The 24,547-nt window shown below is 40.4% G+C and overlaps 1 protein-coding gene across 3 annotated transcripts in view; it reads right to left on the bottom strand.

Moving 5' to 3' along the window:
* The window catches only part of LOC125461535 (cadherin-22-like), a 731,460-nt gene that overhangs the window by 379,512 nt on the left and 327,401 nt on the right, over positions 1–24,547 (bottom strand). For all 3 annotated transcript variants that reach the window (XM_048550445.2, XM_059652843.1, XM_048550446.1), the window contains exon 4: positions 16,694–16,813. In XM_048550445.2, the coding sequence (XP_048406402.1) occupies positions 16,694–16,813 (120 nt within the window). The remainder of the gene's footprint in view (positions 1–16,693; positions 16,814–24,547) is intronic.

Here is a 24,547-nt window from a genome sequence, read left to right as displayed (position 1 = left end):
TCATTATCTCTTCCTTGAATATCATCATCATCTTTTTCTTCGCTGACATTGAATTACCTTCAAGCATTAGTTTCCAGTATGCTTTTGTGAAAGCACATCATAGCTTAGCAAAATTGAGTAATTCCCAGAATAAAACATGTGCTGATGGCTGTCCTTTTCCATAAATTAAACTGAACTATGGGTGAAGTAAAAGTCAACAGAGTCCTAGAGGACTTTCTTATCAGAGAGGATTGGTGGATGAGTTTAACTGGAGGGTCATCACGCCTCAGTTGAGGTTCAGAAGGCAGGGTTGTCACGGTGACCGCAGACAGCATGAGAATTAATCCTGAGCCGTTGGCATTTTCTGTTTGGCAAACCAGCATTTCAGCCAACTGAGCTAACATTAAGTTATGAGCATTACAACCAAATTCTTCCCTCACTGGTACTCCTTCTAGTTGCCCATGCAGTTTCATTGCCTGAACAAAAGACAATATTGCAACTTCCCTTCTTGGTCTTGTTGCACAGTGGTTAAAAACAAAATCTGACTGCATTTTAAGACTTCTGTGCCCTCTATGCCTTTTACACCGACTTCATTCCTGTTATTATTCAGATTGTTGAAATCCCCTATCATTTACTGTACTGCTCCACAATTTACTTACACATTTGCCCTACTCTCTAACTGGGAGGTCTATAATATTCTCTGAGCAAGTGATTACTATCTTTCTGTTCTTCAGTTCAACCCAACTGCTCTCATTTGATGATCCTTCCAGCACATCGACCTTTCTCACAATTAGGATTGTATCTTTTACCAGGATTACAATCCATTCCCTGTTACATTCCCCCTTTCTTTCCTATCTGATAAGTCCCGGACTAGGAATTATCAGACTGCATTCCTAATTTTGCTCAAATAATCTTCCAGTTTTAGCAATGACACAAAACCTCCAAATGTTGAAAACGTAATGCAGAAGAAATAAATGTGACTAGAATAAACAAATAGTTATATAGAGATGTCAAGCACAGAAACAGATCCTTTGGTCCAACTCGTCCATCCGACTAGATATCTTATATTAATCTAGCCCCATTTGCCAGCATTTGGCCAATATCCCTCTAAACACTTCCTATTCATGTACTCACCCATATGTCTTTTAAATGGTGTAAGTGTACCAGCTTCTAACACTTCCTTTGGCAGTTCATTCCATACATGCACCACCCTCTGAATGAAAACTTGCCCCTTAAGTCCCGTTTAAAACTTTCCCCTCTCACCCTCAACCAATGTCCTCTAACTGTGGGAAAAAGACCTGGACAATTGACCCTCTCTATGGGAGTGGGTAAAGGTTCAAATACGTAAGTTATGAGAGAAAACAATTTATTCAAATGGGCTGACCACATTAGGAACGAAGGTTGTTTCTTGCAAGATATATCATTTTGGGAGAATGTTTGAATCAATCAAAAACCACCTAGTTTCTCCGCTTAAAATATTAATTGTTTTTCTATTTTTTTTGTAAAAAATTTCAATGGCCCAGATAATGCTGCAGAATTATTGAATTGTATAATGACTCACATTGTTCTGTCTGTGAAATCACCAACCAATTTGTGCTGAGGAAAAGTTTCGCAAGCACGGCATGGCACTATAAACATGTTAGCCAAGGTGTCCCACTCCTGGAACATCTAAGTCCATTGTGCTGCTTGCACTGGATTGTTGGAGATAATAGCTCCTCATGCACTTTGGAAAAAAGAAACAAGACAACAGAGTATTTAATGAATGGCAGGACATTGGGTAGTTTAGAGGAACTGAAGGATCTTGGGGTAATTATTCACAGATCCCTGAAGTCGGCAGAGCACACAAATAAGATAGTTAAGAAGGCATATGGGACAGTCTTTGCAAAGAGTATGAGACCAAGGAGGTAATGAGGGAGTTGTGCAGAGCATTTGTCAGGCCACAACTGAAGTAGTGTGTGCAGTTCTGGTCACTTCACTACAAGAACGGGATAAGCAAAAGGAGAGACTAGATAGGCTTGGATAATAAAGTGTGAAGCTGGATGAACACAGCAGGCCAAGCAGCATCTCAGGAGCACAAAAGTTGACGTTTCGGGCCTAGACCCTTCTTCCACGTGAAGGGTCTAAGCCCGAAACATCAGCTTTTGTGCTCCTGAGATGCTGCTTGGCCTGCTGTGTTCATCCAGCTTCACACTTTGTTATCTTGGATTCTCCAGCATCTGCAGTTCCCATTATCTCTGATCACTAGATAGGCTTGGAGTTGTTTTCTTTAGACCAGAGAAGACAGAGAGTCATGATTGAGATGTACAAGATGAACAGGTATGTACAATGAGAGTAGAGAGCAGCTGTTCCCCTTGGTTGAGGGATCAATTGTAGAGGGTTTGGTTTTTAGGTAAGGGGCAGAAGATTCAGATAGGATTTGAGGAAATAACTTTTTCACTCAGCGGGTGCTGGAAATCTGGAATGCTCTGCCTGGGAAGGTAGTGGAGGCTACAATCTTTAAAAAGATATATATTTAGATGAACATTTCAAATGTCATTCAAGGATATGGGACAAGTGCATGACATTGGGATTAGTGCACTTTTAGTGTTAGGTTAGGTTAGGTTAGGTTAGATTCCCTACAGTGTGGAAACAGGCCCTTCGGCCCGACAAGTCCACACCGCCCCTTGAAACATCCCACCCAGACCCAGACCCAGACCCAGAATCATCCCCCTGAACACTACAGGCAATTTAGCATGGCCAATTCATCTAACCTGCTCATCTTTGGACTGTGGGAGGAAACCGGAGCACCCAGAGAAGTTATAGTGCTGTGGGTTCAAAGGGCTGAAGGCCGTTCCTGCACCGTATGAATCATGTACCTTTTTCTTTCAACATAGCAATTTTACCTTAAGTCAATAATGTTTCCCTAGTTCAGTGACATGTGTGAAATTACCCAGTCAAAAATTTCACATTCAAATTTGATCAAAGTGAAACCACAACAAAAAAGTAGCAAAATATAGAGTACTGTACAAAACAAATTAATTTGATTTTGACTGAGAATTAACGGGAACTGGTTGAATTGTACAAGCAAGGATTATATCATTACTGCACTGCAGCAAGCCAGAAAAATCTCCGTCCTTAATTAAACACGAGAAATGCTAACAAACGTTGCAGTGTGACAAGGTCATAAAAGTCTCATTGCAACCTGGCACTATACCAGCTACATGTTAGAGGTGAACTACATATTGATTAAAGTCATAATTCAGTCTCTACCCTTTACATTTCATTTCAATGAACAGTTCTAAAAGTTTGGAAAGTACAGAAATTATCCCCTTGACACTTCCAGCAACCTCCAGATCATGTATATTAAAAATTGTGTATACAAACCAGAGATTTTTCCATCTGGAAAACTTCCCCTTGAGCTAAATTGGCTATTTCAAAAAAAACAGCATCATATTGAGCTTTCACATTACTGAAAGGCTCCTGCGAGTAAATAAGGCCAACAATCTCTCCTGATCCATCCACATTGACACTACAGTTGAGAAAGCACACCAACGCCGCGATCTCCTCAGAAGACTAAGTCTAACAAGACATTGATCCCTCCCAACCTGGTTATACTTTCTTCCAGCCTCTTCCATTAGGCAGAAGAGACAGAAGTTTGAAAACACATGTACCAGCAGATTTAGGAATGCCATCTTCCCCACTGTTATCAGACTTAAGAACAGACTTCCCATATATTAGAGTTGATCTATCTCTGCATCTTCTCTGTAGCTGTAACACTATATTCTGCATTCTGTTCTATTACCGTAATGTACTTACGTGAGATATGATTTGTCTGGATAGCATGCAAAACAATACTTTTCACTGTATCTTGGTACATGTGACAATAATAAAATAAAATCAAAAAGCAAATCAAACAAACATGTGCCAGAACTATTTCATCTTGCACCCTTCAGGACAAATGTAAAACATCAAATTTCAAAGCTCACAATTTATTCACCAGAACAGCATGCAGATTGTCTGGAGATATTGACTTGACATTTGAGGGGTTCTCACTGAACAATCCAAAAAGTCGATGCTGACTGTCTGAGCAGCCAATGCAAAATAATCAGACATTTACTCTTGCCAGAATGACACACACATGAACAATTCAAACCTATTGCCTTTTCTTCAATTAACTGGGAGCTTCATAAGCCTGATGTTTCTGATTGTTTTCTCTGAGACAGCAAGATGAAAAGCTTCAGCAACATTTTTCTCTTATCAGCAATATTCGCACGTCATGTTGGTGCTATTAACATTCTTTATTGAACTTAACTTCCTCAGTATTACTGTTTTGATATATAGACAATTACTAAACTCATGAGCTTAGAAATGGCTGGTGATATTAGCATGCAAATGTTTAATATATTTGTATAACATTCCTCAATTTTAATGCCCATTTCTTTTAAATAGGCTAACAGCTCCATTGAAGCAGCAGGCAGAGGAATGCCATGTAAATGGATCAACATTCAGATGCTAAAATTCAATCACACTGTTTCCCAGAAACAAAACCAGTATAAATATTAGATGGCTTAAAATGACACATTTTGTCAAAACTTGATGTTGTACCCTCATAAGGACATTTCACAAGAATACAAATAAAGGGGAAAACAAAAATTCATGCCGTAAACAGTATGGTTCTGATTATTTGGCAAATGGGCTATGATTGATAAAAGCATTACCGCAGAGAGTGTTAACAGTTCTGTTGATTGATGACTGAACACAAGTGGTGTTTGCCACTATCTGGATGCTGCTATCAATCCAAAAAAGATGTTTTGCCTATCTGATAACTGGGAAATGTGGTATTTCAGTTACAGTGAGGTATAGGTAAGGCATACTTTCCAAAAACTAACTGATCACATCAAACAGCTTAGCTATTCAGTTGTTATCAAGAAGTAAGGCATTGACCATCAGAAGCAAGCCCATGCCTGCAAACTTGGAACACTGTATGTTAACATTAGCTGGTGATTCTATAGTTAGACAACATTAGCTGGACAATCCTGAGTCTGTAAGGAGTTGCTGACAGGCTATTTAGTTGGGCCCTTAATGTGGCACAATTATGTGAACCAGAAACAACATATATTCAAACACAGATCCCTGTTCTGTGCAGGCAGAACATGTGTTCACCCTGCACCTCTTTTAAGTCAACAAAATAGGAGACAGCTATTTGTTGAAGCATTTCTCAGGATAATGTCCTGACCAACCAGAGTTCTTCTGCTGAATTAAAATCAAAAACGAAGTTTAACAATTACCAGTCAAACATCAAAACTGATGCATTCTCCATTCAACAAATATACCAGAATCCACTTGCCAACAAACAGCACTTTCCTCTCATGGAGTATAAATCTGAGATAACAAGGTGTGGAGCTGGAGGAACACAGCAGGCCAAGCAGCATCAGAGGAGCAGGAAAGCTGATGTTTTGGGCCTAGACGCTTCTTCAGAAATGGGGGAGGGGAAGGGCGTTCTGAATTAAATAGGGAGAGAGGCGGAGGCGATAGAAGATGGATAGAGTAGAAGTTAGCTGGAGAGGAGACAGACAGGTCAAAGAAGTGGGGATGGAGCCAGCAGAGGTGAGTGTAGGTGGGGAGGTAGGGAGGAGATAGGTCAGTCCAGGGCGGACAGACAGGTCAAGGGGGTAGGATGAGATTAGTAGGTAGGAAATGGGGGTGAGGCTTGAGGTGGGAGGAGGGGACAGGTGGGAGGAAGGACAGGTTAGGGAGGCAGGGATGTGCTGGGCTGGTTTTGAGATGCAGTAGCGGGAAGGGAGATTTTGAAACTTGTGAAGTCCACATTGATGCCATTGGGCTGCAGGGTTCCCAAGCAGAATATGAGTTGCTGTTCCTGCAACCTTGGGTAGCATTGTTGTGGCACTGCAGGAGGCCCAGGATGGACATGTCGTCTGAGGAATGGGAGGGGGAGTTGAAATGGTTTGCGACTGGGAGGTGCAGTTGTTTAGTGTGTGCCAAGCGTAGGTGTTCTGCAAATTCAGTGCATTTGACCTGTCTTCTCCTCTATCTATCTTTTATCTGCCTCCCCATCTCTTCCTATTTATTTCAGAACACCCTTCCCCTCCCCCACTTCTGAAGAAGGGTCTAGGCCCGAAATGTTAGCCTTTCTGCTCCTCTGAAGCTGCTTGGCCTGCTGTGTTCATCCAGCTCTACACCTTGTTATCTCAGATTCTCCAGCATCTGCAGTTCCTACTATCTCTGAAATAAATCTGGGTTTCCCCCTTTATTGGTGCTCTTGTCAATTGTCCTGATCAGTGCAACATGAAAAACTTTGACAAACTGTTTCTTTTTTCAGTTATACAGTAGTTTTGTATGAACAAATGATTACAAACAAATACCATACTTGAAACTTATAGAGGGCCAGTTTTTCCCTTTGTCATAGCATTTTTCAGCACAGGTGGAGGGCATTCAGCTGTTGTTCACATGTCAGTACTTTGAAATTTCACTTCAAGTCGTCCCACTCCCTTTCTTTCTTCACCAGCCCTGCAATTGTTTTCTTTCAAGAATTTATCTAATTTCATTTCAAATGTTTTTGGTTCTGCATACCATTTTAGACAGGGCATTCTTTGGCAAGTGGAGAAAGAGGGATGAAAAATATTTGCATTAAGACAACAGCCTATTATTGCAAAGCTAATTCCCACAGTTGTCTCCTCAACAGATAGTGAAGATTTCGAAATAGAAGGGATAAATTTTAGATGACAAAGTCACGTGAAAGTTTCGAGCACACCAATGGTAGCAATCTAATTTTTTGGCAAATAATTACATTACAATATTACTTTAAAAAAGCAGGCACTTAAGGATTAATGCTAATAACAGTATGGCTTCAATACAGTGTCAAAATCAAAACAACATCTCTGCATCAAAATTGAAGTAAAGTAATTGCCAACTTTTAAGTAGGAACAAAGGAACCCACTTGGGTAGGAAAGCAAACAGCTTTTTACAACCAATCTCAACGAAAAGGAGGTATGCTTTACATGTTTATAGAAATGATTTTCAGTCTTTACCTCAGGATACCTTTCAATCACACAGTCACAAACCAAGATGAAGAAGGCAAGTCAGATTTGCAAGCATGGAAGTTATGTTTTACTGAATTTGACCACCACTGTGAAAGCTACCTTCGTAACAGATGGTGCTGGTAAATGCACATTTAATCAGTAAGAAACCTTCAGCTTAAAACTGTATGTTATCAGAATTGATTGGATTTGCAATGGTGTAATAGCAAATTCCAACATTAATCATCTGCTCTGTAGGGTCAAAAATAGCAGTAGCCAGTGAGGGCTAGGCTGATGACTGTAATTAAAACAATCCAACATGGTGGCAGAGTAAACTTTGCAGCATTCTGTCCGCTTTTCCATTTTGTTTCTTTTACTTGCGTCATTTTTTAGTGAAGAGCTTGGACAGCATTGACAATGGTCAAGTGCCCACAACATTAGAGGCATTTTTACATTCCCAGCAGTGGTGGACAGGGGTGAGATTTCAACCAGTGTGGGACCTGCTTGAGCAGCAGCAGATGCATTGGTATGGGGGGCCCTGCATTGATTTGGATCTAGTTTGGGACTTGGCAATGGAGTCAAGGCAGCAGTGATATCAGTGAAGGCGAGTTGGCGCTGAAGAATAGCAAAACAGTTCTGGCAGTGGTGGCTCAGCAAAGGGGGCAAGGCTAACTAACTGCTTTGTGCTGGTGTTGGACTCAGCACCACGGTGGAAGAGCCAAGAACCAGACCCACAGCAAAGGCACTTAACAAAAAGGAGCGTAATGTTAAACTTTTAACTTCACTTATTTCTTCTTTTTAACTTTTCCATTCCACGTCTGAGTTTATTTTCTGTATTTTTAAGATGGCGCCAGGTATCAGCAACATAATACTTTCACTGTATTTATAACAAATACATGTAACATTATTTGTGACAGTAAATAAATAAAATCAATTACACCAAATTCAAATAGTGTGCTCTTCATTGGAATCTTTCATTTAAAGAGCGCCAAAGAGGATGTGTAGTGGAAGTCAGAGGATAGAGAAGATGTTAATTAAATTCTTACGATGGAGAAGGAATTGGAAAACTTGTTGGATTTGGCGAAAGGCTCAAGGTAAACCATAAGTTACACTGCCCTTGTTGATCCAGAAAGCTATATAGAACATAGAACATCAAACAGTATAGCACAGTACAGGCCCTTCGGCCCACAAGGTTGTGCTGAACTTTTACCCTAATCCTAAGGTCTATCTAACCCCCACCCCTACCTTATACTATCACCCATATGCTTATTTAATAGCCGCTTAAATGCCCCTAATGATAACTATAATATATAGTATATATTTTATGTATATGCACACACACACACACACACACACACACACAATGCATAGTTGAACGCTGCACAGTAAATACTTCAGAAAAAAAAGTGAAGACTTAACTCTTGCAAGATGAATATTTATAAGGTGTTGAAATCCATGCCTGTTCTTGGCAAGAGCCTATAATAACAGTCTCACTGGTTGCTGGCCATTGTCCTGAATTTAACAGGGAACTGCTGTCCCAGGGTAACTATTTCTGACAGCTTAAGTGAGAAAAAGGCAATTGTGAAAAATAGATTCACTCGAATATTCCTGACAACCCTGTTCCCAAATCTACATGATGTAAATTAAGGACTTTGAGGCCAAAAGTCAGGTTTTGATTTTTAGTTGTGATCTGCTACTAATCAAGCTTCTGCAGCATATTGCAAATGTTATTTGCCATTTGTTATTGAAACAGGCAATAATTGCAAAGGTGACACTTGAACTGTACTGAACACATCGCTGGTTATGGACAGATCAAGTAGCTGCGGAATCTTGCTGAAATGTGATTACCTATCATTCTGTATACATTCTCATAGGCTTCGGCTTTCCATTTCTCTCCTGCTTATTTTGACTTATGCAGCCTGGTTAGGTTTACTATTTGCTACCTTTGCAGATATCAACAGCAGTGATGAATACATAATTGCATCCCACTGCAAAGTTCTCTTCTGACAGTTCCACAATGCCAAATATTTAACACTGTATACACCAAGAGATGATAATTAAGTGAAAAAAAGGGGGAGAGAATATGACTTTTGGTTTCCCATAATTTGCTACAGAAAAAGAAATTCAAAGTAGAAACACAGTTCAGTTGAATAAATGTACCAGTTTGGTGTGTGAAATTAAAGGAATGGCAATGTCACTTATTAAATAATCTTAAGACAATTAGTAAAGAAGAAACATATATGGAATCAAGTTAAAATCAGGAAGTTAGAAGCAAGATGGGAAGTTGCCTTGAAAGTTGATTACCAAACGTTACGAGACCATTCAATATATATTGTGTGGAGAATGGAGAACAAAGTAAAAAATGGTTAAGAATACAATTAGTTCTTTTTTAAAGATGAAAATGGGAAAAAAACCTGATGAGAAAGTAGGTTAGTTAGATCCTATGAGTAAGAAGCTTGTTTGTTTGAATAACCACTGCTTATTGGATTTAATGTTGGAGATCTTAAAAATTTGCAGTGTAAGAGTAAAATTGTTTCCCTCCCTACATAAGATGCCAATGACAACAATACAACAATAAAAACAAAGAGTGGAACTGTCCCCTCCTGAGGCGTTGGGAATAATAGCAAGCATGTTGATTTATTTGGGCACGAGTCCAACACAGATTCTTACCATTGAGTTAAACTGTCAATGTTACGTCCTCCCTTCTTTAATGGGGAGATTAATTTCTTGCCATCAGATGATGAGAAGCTTATGAATTTGCATTTCATGTATTGTCTTTCCTATCAAAGATAATATCCCTCTTCCCAATCAACCTCTGCCTGGACAAAGTATTCAAAGCTTCAAAACTCAACAGTACAAATGAAGTGGGCATCCATCAAAATGAGTCATAGAATAGTACAGCAAAATACAGGCCCTTCGAACCATGATGTTGTGCCAACCTATCATCCTACTAAGATCAATCTACCCTGTATATCCTACATATTACTATCCTCCATGTGCCTATCCAAAAGTTGCTTGAAAGCCTCTAAAGTATCTAAGTCCTTAGCATCTAGTCCAGATGACAGCACAGCCCTATTACTCCTTTACACTTTCACTGGAGCTGATTCCACTGAAGTAGGTGCTTTCATGTTGACCAAGGCCCTTTGATGTGCCCCTGAACTACTGCACTATCAAACTGGTCAACAGCAATACACCAGTACTAGATTCTGAAGTGCCACTTTAGTACACAGGTCTACGCAGCAGTTTCAGCTCCTCAGTTGGCACCCATGCAGGCAGGGTCAAGCCAGCTTTTCTCTCACTTTAGCACAGAAGGGAAGTCAGGAAGCATGTGGCTGCAGGAGATAGTGAAGAGTTAATGTGAAAGGGGTGGAAAGGGCATGGGGAGACAAGGTAATGCAGGGCATGATAATGCATGTACCAGCAGTTTACACAGCACGCACACTACACTGCCACATTCAATCCAGGAACTGGACTATTTCTAGTCTCAGGGTAGGCTGTTTTTGATCGGGTAGTTGGTTCAACAGAAGTCCAGGTATTGGGCCATGGTGAGGCCAGGCAGTCAAACAGGATCAGTCCCAGTCCTGCAGGTCAGCCAGAAGGGGTAGCCTTCTAAAGTGAGTCTGAGGGTAGAATGTTGTGAATCAGGACCTTCCTAGAAAGTCTGCCCAGGAAATGGGCCACAATTAGTTAGGGAGAATGGGCCTGACATAATCTACAATTTTATTTTTAAGGCTCATTCACTACATAATTAAGGCTGTAAGCTCAAGCCTGGAGATTTTATTTGGTGGCTGAGGGAATGGTGGAAGTGATAGGGGGGTAATTGTCAACAGGATGGTAGGGCATGCTGGGTTATTAAAGGGGACTGCATTGTTTCCAACAGGGGTTCAAGCCAAGTAATGGTCACTATTGCCTTGATATGGGGAGGTTCAGGGCCAACAAAAGCAATATATCAATTGTCAGGTTCACTTGAACTGAGGCAGGGTCATTGATAGTAAGTGTGAGGTGAGCTTTGGCATGGATCAGGATCTAGAAGCTTGAGAATAATCTCTGAAAATGATTGAAAGCCAGGGCAGAAGACAACTAAGAATGTCCTGAGCAATATTATCACATTTATGCCAGCTACTGGATAAGGACTTACATTCACAAGGACTTGGTCAATCATATTCTTGGAGGCCTAAAGATTACAGCAACCCTTGATTTCTTTGTTGATAATCATTGTAAAGATCTACTGGGGATATGTGTGCATTTCAAAGTCCTCGGCTTATAGGTGCAGCCAGGTTGTCACTGATGCCCTCTCTACAAGAGCCTCAGACCCATTCCCCCTTATTGTGGCTCACATTGAACTACGGCATTAGGATTCTCAGCCATTGCTGGATTTTTACAAGCACAGTGTACAATCAATCAATTAACCCACATAGCAATCAGAGCATGCTATCATCCAGCCTTTGTCATTGTAACTAAACTTATCCTAGTCCCTTAATTTTCAACTCATTTGTGACCAAAGCAACCAGACGTTGAAAGTCTCTGCCATATTTCCAGGCAGCTGCAACAGCTCATCCATCCCAGACTTCTCACAGTTACCAGCCTGTTTCAAACATCGTTGGCCAATACAAAGATGGTTTCCAGGTAAGGAATGGTACCCCCTCCGGTCACGGCCAATGACAGCTCTAAAATATCCTCAGATGCCCATTGAGGAGACGTACCAAGCAGCTCCACATTTTGACCAAAACCATTGCTGAAGTGAAAACCTCCTGAAGATAAAGTTCTGATGGCTGGACTAGTCATGTGCTACTGGGCAGTATACCCCAGCTATAAATGCATTATAGTTGGGTGTTGCACATTCCACATGCTCAGTCACCACAGGATAATATGTTGACTGGGATGGAGATGCAGGAGCTCCCCAGGTCACTGAATCATTATCCTGACTTGTTCAAGACATTTGTATTTAAATCCAGTAATCCCTCCAAAACAGCACCATGGAAATATATCATTAACATTTTGGCAGTTCAAAAGATTACTTGCTACCACCTTGTCAAAGGCAATGTTTCCCACATCAAGTTAATAATGGGAAACAAAAACATTTTTAGTCTCTGCAAACAATTCTGGGCACCATATCTGAGGAAGGTTGTATGAGTCTTAGAAAAAGTGTAGAATAGATTTAACAGTGATACCTAGATTTCCAAAGTTAGCCTATGGGCAGAGTTTTGGGTTTTATTCCATGGAAATTAAAATGGCATAGCACAGCATGGCATAGCATAGCATAGCCTTTATTGTCACATGTTCTCAAGTACAGATGTACAGGGGTACAGTGAAAAGTTTACAATCTCACCCCACTTGGCACCATTTTAGGTGCAAAGTACCTTGGTATAAATTTTACGTACAAAATGGAGAAGTAAAGGTGGAAAAGTGAAAAAGTTACATTTCTTACAGTTATTCAGAGTATAAGTTAGAAAAATGAGAAATAAAGTTAAAAAAGAGAAGCATTGCAGTCTTTCTATAAAGGGCCTGCAGTTAATCAGTGCAGGGGGCTTCCACGTGTGGTCTAACTAGGCTCACAAACCGCAATCCACTAGCCATCCCTGCTCCATCTCATCTGTCAGGCTTTAAAGCTCAAATTGATAAAGTTCCTGACTCATTAGATCCACTCCACACAAATGGCTCTGCTTTGAGCATTTTTGCTTTTTGGGGGCAGAATCAAATCAGACCCATTGACTACAGAAGCAGAGGCAGGTGGTGCTGAAATACTATTGAGAAAATACTTTTCCTAATTCTCTAGCACTTCTAGACTTTTAGTTAGGTGCTTTAACCTCACCCTTCCCATTATTCTCTGCCTGTTCCATGGCTCCCTTCCAACGTCTTTAACAATTCACCTAATATGTTACATAGAACCCATGAGCAATATTTCAACAAAGGTATTTCATGAAATTGACTTTAAAAGACACACAAAAAAAGGCAAGAAAAAAATTGCAACTTTCATAAAGTTATAACAGTAACAATCAGATATTCAAAGATTCAACTACAGAAGCTTTGCCTTACTTCTCATTTCTTAATTTTGTCAGACATCAGGAAAAAAATGGATCAAAGGAAAAATACCTTATGGGAGCATAAGGTATCGAAGAAAAAAGCTCTTTCAGCTAATGAAAATACATGCCTGCTGGGATAATCTATCAGTGAGTTTTGGCATTCAGCCAAGAATTCATAATGTAAACCATATCTTATAACTAAACAACTGTTTCTCTAGCTTCCTTCCAGGGGAAATGCAAAAGAAAAAAAATGGTTTACAAAGTTTTCTTGTTTGATGGTTTTCCTAACCTCTGTTGTCTTCCAACAAAAGGTACAGTTAAAGGCAGGAACATGGTGGAGGTCAAGCAAAATCGTGAAATGCTCTGGGTAACGGGGTACTGATAGCTTTCATGTTAAGATCACTTCAAACTAATAGGTAGTGTGTTAATAAGCTATAGAGTATCAGGGACTACATCGACATCTCTTTATAGAATTGATTATTTCTCCAATAGTTTGAGGGGAACTACTTTGTATCAAGCATGGGGCAGGTGAGAATGCCATTCCCAGCTCCCAGGCTGAATAAGACAGAATGGGAATGGAACCTGCACTAGCTATCAAGCCAATCAAGCTAATTAGCCTCCCTCAAACGAACAAATGAACAGAAGAAAATTGACATTGGCCTTGATGGTTCATTTGTAAATGCATCAATCAACATTGGACGAAACAACAAAAATCCCAGGCTCTATATCTGCTATGGGCTGAGTTAGATGAACTCAGGTAGAGAATCAGCAGACACTGGAAGTTGGTTAAAGCATCACTGGACTAAAGAAAGAAATCATCCAGATCTCTATTTCTGATTGTTGCTATTTTTTTTCCTCGATTAATATCTATTTCTAAACCAACATCATTAAAAACCAGATGATCTGATCATTATCACTATCACATTCACGTTTGTGGGACCTTTCTGCTTCTTTCTGTTGTTGCTTCATGCAAATAAATCGATGCTGCCTTTTTTATGATTTGAAATGCATCTCAATTTTCAGGAATAAAGTGTAATTAGTGCCATTTAGCACATTATTTTTGTGAAACCATAGATTTCACACCTCATCGAAGAACAGTGTTAACAGAGTAGGTGCTAATTTGGATCATTTCTTTTATTTTTGGCCTTCTGGGACTTGCCAATTTAGGTTCATTTAGATTTTGATCAGACTAACATTTGTTGAGGTATTTATCTTTCTACGTTATACTGTACTGCAATTTCACTGAGCCACACCTGCACATCTCACGGAATCAAAAGATGATCATGAACCTTGCAAAACTCAGCCTTCAAATGAAGATGTGGATTCAACACAGAAAATGTTGGAAAGACTCAGCAGGTCAGCAGCACTGTAGAGAGAGAAACAGTATTTCTGTCAATGGAAGATATCAACTGAAAAGTTGACTCTATTTCTCTCTCCACAGGTCTTGCCTGATCTGTTGGTTACTTCCAACATTTTCTGGCTTTATTTCAGAGTTACAGTATCCACTGAATTCTGTGTTCCTTAAAGATATTCATGATCTCCTTTGAACTTCTACTGAACATCACGCTACAGAACATGGGCTAGAAATCATACCAAACAGCAACTACTTTTCAGTATTACCCTGTGCAGACATTTTACAAAAAATGATTTGTATAGTGTACTTAACATGGAAAGACTTCTGTTCAACAACAAAATAAAAAAGATTAGGGAAAGGGATATGAGGAGGGATAGTTATAAGTTTAATGAAGGAGATCCATTTAATGGTTGTCCTGAGGAATGGAACTTTTACTCATATTGAAATCGCCATATTACAGGCTGTTGATGTTGAAGGGAGGGAGACCTAAAGGCTTGGCTGGGGGCAATGCAAAGCCTGACGCTGAAACAGCTGAAAATATATATGCAGGAGATAAACTACTGACAGATGCAGACTAAGACAATATAACATCAAAGCATGTTAATTTTGGATTAAATCATTGCATTCTGTTGCTTCAGGCAATTGCTTTTGATTTTCAGAGCTCTCCATAACTTAGCATTAACACTGTTACTAGCCAGTAATCAACCACTGAAGTATCCCTAAGGTAGAACTCCAGCGCAGGCCAACTGTTTTCTTCCTTACTTAGTCTGGATCTTTACAGCCAAGACTGGAGCTGTTGTATTGTTGTTGGTTTAACTAGCAGCCAAGTAAGGGTTGATGCTGAAGTAGGAAGTCAAATCGCTTTATCCGTCTAGTCCATTAACCCCAGATGTCCAGAAACTTGACAATGTTTCTACAATGGATAGTTGGTCAAATACTTGTTTGTTAAAATTGTCATTTTATGTCAGCAATGGTAAATGCCAGATGCTAAATGTATTGAAATGTTTCGAATGGGGTTCATATTTAGTGTTGACATGCAGCAAGCTCGGTGATATTTTCCAACCGGAATGAATGATATCCTATCCTTATGAATGATGTCAGATAATCTTCCATATTTAAGAATCAGTTCAATAGTGTACTGTTATTATAAGGGTCACTATCAAATACGATGAAGTAATAATTAAATACACTGTGGTGAAGATTTGTACTCAGGGGAAAGAGTAAATGCTTACAACTCATCAGCAATTTAAGGTAAAATGGTTCAAGCTTAGTCAGTCTTACAGTGAATGAATAAATATTGTACATGAGCTTGATTAAAAAATATAAAAAGTATGAAATACATATGCAAATCCGTTAGTCCTGAATAACATTGGGAAATGAATATTCTTTCAATTCTTTTGAATGTGATTTGAGTTCACCATATCTTAGCACAAGGTAATCAACCCCAAATTTCTATAAACCAAATGGCTGATCTGTTGAAATAAATTTGGACATGGCAGCATTAGTGACAGGTAGCATTTAAAATCTAGAGGCAAATATTACACTTGATTGGTTTTAGTTGTTAATGAGGTCATGTGCTTCAGTAATGTGACATATGAAAGGAAACAGGTTAATCAATTATTTTATAGAAAGAATCTGATTGCTACTTGTATCATTCCACCATTCTCAGGGAAACAAGGTAGCGAGAACAAGAGCGAGGAAAGGGAGAGTGACAGAAAGAAGAGAAGAACAGAAAGATAGGTCAGCAAAGAAGGAGGCATGTTAGGGGTGAAGAAGGAAAGAACAGTTCGGTGAAAGAAAAGGAAAAGCAAAGTGGGTTGAAAGAAGAGAGAGTGCCAGAGAATGGAGGGAAAGGAAGAGTGAGAGATGGGAGACACAGAGACCTATAAGAAGAACGAGCAGACAACAGAAATGGAGTTTAAAAGGAAAATGATTGAGAATTGAAGATGAAGAAGAAACAAAACAAGAAGTGTTTAAGGATGTGAGAATAAAGGATAAGGAAGATTAATAGAAGATAGAGTGAAATACAAGAGGAACAAATGATGGATATAATCAAAAAGAATAAACAAAGATACACTGTATTAGTGCTGGAAAAATGCCATTGCTTAACATGTAATTATGTCAATACTCTGACAAATGTGATGTGTGTACATTGAAATATGCCTTTGACTTTTTATAACAGACTGTAGTGACAAGAAAATAAAATGTTCCTGAGGTCAAGGGAGCATAGGTGTGCTTGCTCATGTCTGCCAGATGCATATTTTGGTATTTTCTTCCTATGAGGAAAACTGTATTCAGGACAAGGTTCAGCTCCTACCTACCAGTCTTGAGGTCCACTGTGAACTGGTCCTGTTCCTCCACCAGAGTGTACAATAATCTTGCACTGCTGCCATACGTTGGGTCATCTGCATCTGAAGCAGTCACCTGCATCACAGAGGTGCCTGGAGACAAAGCAACAATAAAGGTAAACGTCCAAGCTCAGTATTATACATTTATGTTACAACACATAGGCAAGAACATAATGGGCCATGGTAAGTGTCTGTTGAGACAGGAGCAGAGAAGCAGAAAGCTTGGCTACTGATGTGTAGAAACATCACCTATTTCTTGAGATTTGAAGGTACAAATTAACATCAACACAAACACCCAAGGTGCTTTTGCAAATTTTAAACTCAATTCAATTTAAATAAATTTCAGCCTGTTATCGTAGACAGCCATTGCTGCTCCAAGCCAGCTTTCCAAGATTTAATTGGCTCCCTACTGGTTAATCAAAACTTATTTTAAAAATTAACAGTAATTGAGAAAAGGAGAAACTAAAGGATACTCGAGTTACTAAGCATTTAAAATGGGATGAATAGGTAATAGAAATAAGCCAAGAACAGCCTTCTTTGTAGCTCCAACAAAGTGTCCAATCTTCTCATTGGTAGAAAGCTTGAGATGATCCCATCAACCCATCCTGGACATTTGCCAAATGATCATGGCATGAGGTAAATTGGCCCAACAATCACAATTGTTGAATCCAAATACACACCCCTATTGCTACTTGATGCCAACAACTTATTTGTGGTAATTCTTTTACAATAAGTGATTAAAACCAGCCCTGACATGACTGATTCTGAAACCACTGACCCAAGATGAAGTGGAGTATTGACTTGGACAATTTTTGTTCCACTCAAGCTCCTAGCTATTAATCACTGATACCCAGAGATTTGGTCTGTTTTTCAATATTTACTGTGGCTTTGTTTATCATAGTTTCCAACAGATGTACTCCGTTTAGCACCACCCAGGCCCACACTCTCCAAGGAGAGTATCCGAGTTATTTAAATGATTATTAAAAAATCTTCTTTTCTTTACTCTTGCTTCCAACAGGGTATTTGTCAATCCTGCCACTGATGCAGGATGAAATAAGGAATGTTTATCCACTCTTATCACCTATAACAATAGCATTGCCATGTTTCATGCTATTCCTACTTCCCTCTAGGTAGGTAGCCATGGCCTAATGGTATTGTTATTAGACTTTTAACTCAGAGATCCAGGTAATGTTCTGGGAACCCTGATTTGAATGGTAAAATTTGAACTCAACAAAAGTCTTCAATTAAGAATCCAATGATATGCATGAAGCAGTTGCCGAATGTTGGAAAAAAACCCATCTGCTTCACTAATGGAGGGAAGGAAACTGCCATCCTTACCTGGTCTGGCTAACGCGTGACTCCTAACTGACAACAATGTGGTTGACTCTTAACTGTCCTCTGGGCAATTAGAGATGGACAATAATGCTGGTCCAGCCACTGAAACCCTGGATGCCTGGTTTTCGGCCCATGATGCAATTGACAACCATGTGGAATTAGACTCCAAACACAAAGCCATACAGAACAGAACCAGAAGTGGCACAACCCAACTTAACAGACCAGATCATATAAATACCAAGCAGAGTAGAACAACATCACTTCATCAGAGGCCACGCTGATGATGTATGATAACCAGCCAGCTCGGTGAGCAAGCCAACAACCTCACCCACAACCCAGGCTACAAATCTACAACCATTACTCTCGTCCTATGAATGAATAAAAGAAAAAATACCACTGCTGGACCGTTAGGCAACCCATCACACTTCCCTCCAAGCCTACTCTAAACCTAACAGGTAAATAAAACAGAAGAACTGATCTTAAATCAGGGGTGGTGATGAGGAGAAGCCCACAGTTGAAGAACTATGCACAATTTTCAAGAGCCTACTACAGCAAGAACGTACAGGAGCCACTGAAAAAAAAGAAGTGGCCACAAAGGTAAGTCTTAATTTGGCACTGGCCAAAAAGCCTATATTTCTTATGATTTCTTTACAGTAATGGTCAGTCAGATTTGTGCTAAATGACATTTCTGAATGACAACTTTGATTCCAAATCGGAAGGTCTTCTCCCAGACTGAATGAATTACAATAGCTAAGGAACCATTCCTGAACAAGTGGCAGACCCAAAAGTGGTAACGCATTGATAAACAGTCAGGAGAGAGTGCACCAGTTAGTCCTCAACATTGACTAGAAACTCCACAAATCACGCCTAACATAGATAATGAATCATCCTCAAAATTAACACCTATCGTCTTCTCACAGTTAGTGAATCAGAGATCCTCCAAGTTGAACAGCACACTGATGAAGTACCAAGAGTAACAAAGTCTCAAATTGTACTCTAGGTGGGAGACTTCAATATTCATCATCTAGTATGTCTCAGTAGCAAGTTGGCTGAAGCTACAAGGACATAGACTGGGTGTATACAAGTGATGAGGGTACCAATTCAGAGGAGAAATGTGCTACACCTTGACCTCACCAATCTGTCTACCACAGTATTGGTAGCAATAATTACCGAGTAGTTCTTTTAGAAGCGAAGCTCATCCTGCCACTGAGATACCACTTTACACCATATGGAAATACCACAGTGTTACATGGGGCAGATTCAGGACAGATCTACAAGCTCAAAACTGACCATCCATGGCACATTGTCCTCACAATCACAGAATTTAATCACAGACAAGCTTGGCACATATCTCACAATACCCTCATCAAGTCAGGTAATTCATTCTGGTTCAACGAGTATTGGAGAGCTCCCAGGAGACACACCAAGCCTACGGAAAAATGATGTGTCAACTAGTGAAAATACAACTTACAATGGCATAAATACCATACAGCAGAAGTGGCATTCTACAGACAGAATTTAATGATGACACAACAGAGGGTAGGATTCATATACTGACCATATCCAGGCATGAATGACGGTGGACAATTACACCACTGAAAAGGAGGCACAATCATCCTCCATAATGGTGGGGGCGGGGCTGGGTGGAGGAGTAGTGGGATAGATCAGTCCAGGATCTAAGCCTGAAATACAAGGGGTCAGAAGCTGGAAATTCTAAGATGAGTAGCTCACCTGCATGATTCTCCAAAGGCCTGTCATGCATAGATTACAAGTCAATGCAATTCTCCTTCCTTCTTTAGTTGGATACAGCACCAATAACACTGAAACTACTCGAGAAAATCAAGTGGGCAAAGCAGCCCACATTGAAGCCCATCCACCACCCTCCATCACCGGCGCACAATGACAATAGTATGTGCCATGATCAGGTGCACTGCAGTAACACACCAGAACTCTTTCAAAAACTCCTCCCAAAACATCTTGAAGGACATGGATAATGGATTTGTGACAGCACCACTGCCTACAAATTCCCCTCCAAAACTCACAACATCCAAATGTGAAACAATATTGCTCGTACTTCACTGTTGCTAGTACAACATCATCAAACTTTCCACCTAACAGCAGTGTGTTATCACAGTATGATGATATATTCAAATATTTTGAATCTATCCCACTTACAAGTCCAGTAAAGGTGTAGTAGTTCTTTAGAAGTTGCAAGGCCATTGAGCCAACCTTGGGCGCCACTCCCAGTCAAAAGGAAATGCATTTTAACAAAAAAAATCTCAGCCACAACTGAAAACAGCATGAAGGGAATAAATGATAAGGGAAAACAAAAGAAGTGCAGCTAAACTACAGAATCTCCACACACATAGTAGCCTGAAAGTCTTGCTACTGTAAATCACTGACACAATTGAAAAACTCAGGAAACATGATGATGAGTACCAAATTTCCTCAAGAGAATTGGAAAGCCACAGAAGTCCAGTCTGAATGTTGGCTTTTAATTGAAGGCACACTGGCAAACTGCTAAAGGGGAGCAAAAGTAAAACATTATTTGGATAACAACATTTGCAAGCATGAGGCTCAGTTTACAACAACTGAGGAAGGGTCACTGGACCCGAAACGTTAACTCTGTTTTCTCCTGCACGGACTGCCAGCCCTGCTGAGCTTTGCCAGCAACTTTGTTTTTGTTCTTGATTTACAGCATCCGCAGGTCTTTTGGTTTTTATTTAGGCTCAGTTACCAGTATGGCTACTGTTGTCAGTCTGCAGCAAGTAAGCAATATGTATGGCAAGTGTGGTCTGCTGTTCTTTTTTTTATTCACTTCATGGGAGATAGCTGCTTCTAGCTGGGTCGGTCCCAAAGAGCCCTTAAGAAGGTGGTGGTGAGTTGCTTCTTGAACTGTTGCAGTGCATCAGGGAGAGAATTCCAGGAATTTGACCAGTGACAATGAAGGAACACTAATTTATTTCCGAGTCAGACGGGTGAAGGAAACATTCAGGTGGTGGTGTTCCTATGTATTTGCTGCCCATGTTCTTCTAGATGGTAAAGGTCAGGGGTTTGGAAGATGCTGTTTAAGAAGAATCTCTTTAAAGGAGTCTGCAGTGAATTACTGCAGTGCATCTTGTCATTGGTACACGCTACTGCTACTGAGTGTAGATCCAACAACACCCAGGAAGGTTCCATTGAGGACAACTGCAACCCAACTGACTGGCACCACGTCCACAAACATTTATTCCTTCCACCACTAACTCTCAGTAGTTAGTCATGAACTCTCTACTGAGCGTCGATGATGGAAGGGGTGAATGTATGTGGATGTGGTGCCAATCAAGCGGGCTGCTTTGGCCTGGATAATGTCAAGCTTCTTGAATGTTGTTGGAACTGTAACTAGGGAGTATTCCATCATACTCCCAGCTTATGCTTTGTAGATGATTGACATATTGTGGCGAGTCAGAAGGCAAGCTTTTCAGTGCAAGAAACCCAGCCTCTCACTGTGTGTGCATGCATATATTATATATGCCAAGTCAAGTTGTATTTGTGGTCAATGGTAACTTGAGTGATGTTGATATTTTGAGATCCAGTGATAGTTGTGTTATTGCTTTTTCTCTCTTGTTACAAGTAGTCATTGTCTGACATTTGTGTGATACAAAAATTACTTGCACTTTTCAACATAAGCCTGGTTATTGAGCAGATCTTGCTACATTTGGAACAGCCTGCTTCAGTATCTGAGGAGTTGTAAAATACTGCTGAACACAGTACAATCATCAGTAAATATCCCCACTTCTGACCTTATGATGGATGGAAAGTCATTGATGACGCAGCTGAAGACCGTTGAGCTTAAGACATTACCCTGAGGAACTCCTGCAGAGGCATCCTGGACCTGAGATGATTGCCCTCCAACTGCCACAACCACCTTCTCTGTGCCAGTGGTATTTTTCCCAATTTCCACCAATTCCAGTTTCAATTGGCCTCCTTGATGCTCCACTCAGTCAAATGTGATCTAGATGACAAGGGCTGTCACTCTCACCTCACCTCTGGATTCAGCTTTTTTGTCCACGTTTAAACTAAGGCTGTAATTAGGCCAGGAGCTGAATGATCCTGATGGAACCCAAACTGGGAGTCACTAAGCAGGCTGCTGCTAAGCTAGTGTTATTTGGTGGCACCATTGATGATACCTTTCACCACTTTCCTGATGATCAAGACTGTAAGGGGGCTGACTGGTTGGATTGGCTTTTTTCCTGTTGTTTGTCTACAGAACATACCTGAGCAATTTTCAACATTGTCAAGCAAATGTCTACGTTGGGCTATACTGGAACAGCTTGGCTAAGGAAGTAGCAAGTTCAAGAGCATCAGCTTTCAGGACTGTTGCCGGAATGTTGCAAGTGCCTATCACCTTTTCAGTATCCACTACTTCCAAATGCTTAATATTATGTGGAGTAATTCAAATTGGCTGAAGGCTGGCTTTTATGATGTTCAGGGTGTCTAGAAGAGGCCAAGATGAATCATCCACTTGGTATTTCTGGCTGACAATTGTCGGGAATGCTTCAGCCTTATCTTTTACACTGATCCACTGGGTTCACCCTTCATTGAAGATGGGGATATTGTGTGGTCAGTGCCCTCAAGAAGTTTTTAATAGTCCACTATCATTTACGACAGGATTTGGCAGTGCTGCAGAGCTTAAATGGGACCCATTGTTTGTATAATCAATTAGTTCTCTCTGTTGCTTGCTGCTTATGCTGTTTGGCATGCAAGTAGTCCTGTTTGGTAGTTTCTTCAGATTAACACCTCCTTATTGTTGCACCTGGTGTTGCTGCTGGTATTCCCCCTGCACTTGCCATTGAACCAAAGTTTAAACCCTGGCTTGATGATAATGGGAGACTGAAAGATGATGCCAAGCCACAAGATTGCAGATTGGGTTGGAGTGCGATTCTGCTATTGCCAATGTCCAACAGTGCTTCATGAATGCTCATTATTGCATTGTTAGGTGTGTTTAGCGCAGTTATGGTGCCACAGAACACAATGGAGCATATTCCCAATGTGAAGACTGGACTTTATCTCAACAAGGGTTGTGTGTTGGACACTCTTACTGATATGGTAATGGACAGATGCATCCATAGCCAGCAGATTGGTAAGGCTGAGTTCAAGTATGTTTTCTCTCTCCATCTGCTGTAGATCCAGTCTAACAGTGATGTCCTTTAGGACTCGACCAGCCTGATCAATAGTTCTGCTGCAGAGCCACTCTTGGTTGTGAACATTGAAATCACTCATCCAGAGTACATGTAGTGCCCTTGTCACACTTAACACTTGCTCTAAGTGGTGTTCAACATCGAAGAGTACTGACTGACCAGCTGATGGAGAACAGAATGTGACAATCTGGAGGAGGTTTCCCTACTCATGTTTGATCTGAAGCCATGTGACTTCATGGGGTCTGGAATCACTGTTGAAGACTTCCAGGGCAACTCCCTCCCAACTGTATAACCCAGTCCCACAACCTCCGCTGGGTCTGTCCTGCAGGTGTGACAGGACATATCCAGGGATGGTGATGGTGCTGTTCAGAACATTGCCCATAAGGTACGATTGTATGGTTTTGACTTTATTAGGCTGTAGCTTAGCAAGTCTCTGAGACAGATCTTGCATTTTGGCACTAGTCCCCAAATGTTAGTGAGGAAAAATCTGCATGGTTGATATGGCTGTGTTTGCAGTTGTCTTTTCTACTGCCTAGATCAATGCCAAGTGGCCCCTTCAGTTTTATTCTTTCCTTTAGACTTTTTAAGTGATGTAATTGAGTGGCTTGATAAACCATTTCAGGGCAGTTAAGAGTCAACCATACTTCTGAGAGTCTGGAGTCACATGTAGGCCAGAGCAGGTATAAGTGGCAGCCAAACCAGGCAGAAATCATTGATCAGCTGACAGGCTCAGTATGAATGAATGGTTTGCACCCTTAAAGCACTTATCATGAAATGCAGGATGACAAAACAGGACTCTATATTGATATACAACAAGTCAGAATTAGACTTCTGGATATAAGACCATAAGACCATATGACATACGAGTGGAAGTAAGGCCATTGGGCCCATCAAGTCCACTCTGCCATTTAAATCATGGCTGATGGGCATTTCAACACCACTTCCCTGCACTCTCCCCGTAGCCCTTGACTCCTTCTATAAGGGCATACTATCACAGCAGAGAAAAGAAAAATTAGGACAATCCTGCCATGTGATCACCTGTCCAATTTTACAGAAAAACAGGACAAACTTAGCGAAAAACAAGGTAGAATCAGTTTCGTACATGACCAACATGCAGGCATCGAACTGTCTAATTTGCACATAGGACAGAAGGTCAGAGTCACACATCCTACCCAAGGAACCTAGTTACTCAGACATCTAAATTATGCAGTGCATACAAAGTTGCAACTCCAAACTGAGCAACATTGTGGGGAATGAGAAGCAAAGTCAGAGAATTGTACAATACTTCAATTGTGCTTTGAACACACACAAA

Source organism: Stegostoma tigrinum, chromosome 19 (genome assembly GCF_030684315.1).
Source record: "Stegostoma tigrinum isolate sSteTig4 chromosome 19, sSteTig4.hap1, whole genome shotgun sequence".
Classification (NCBI taxonomy): Eukaryota; Metazoa; Chordata; class Chondrichthyes; order Orectolobiformes; family Stegostomatidae; genus Stegostoma; species Stegostoma tigrinum.
This window is presented reverse-complemented; position numbering and strand designations above follow the sequence as displayed.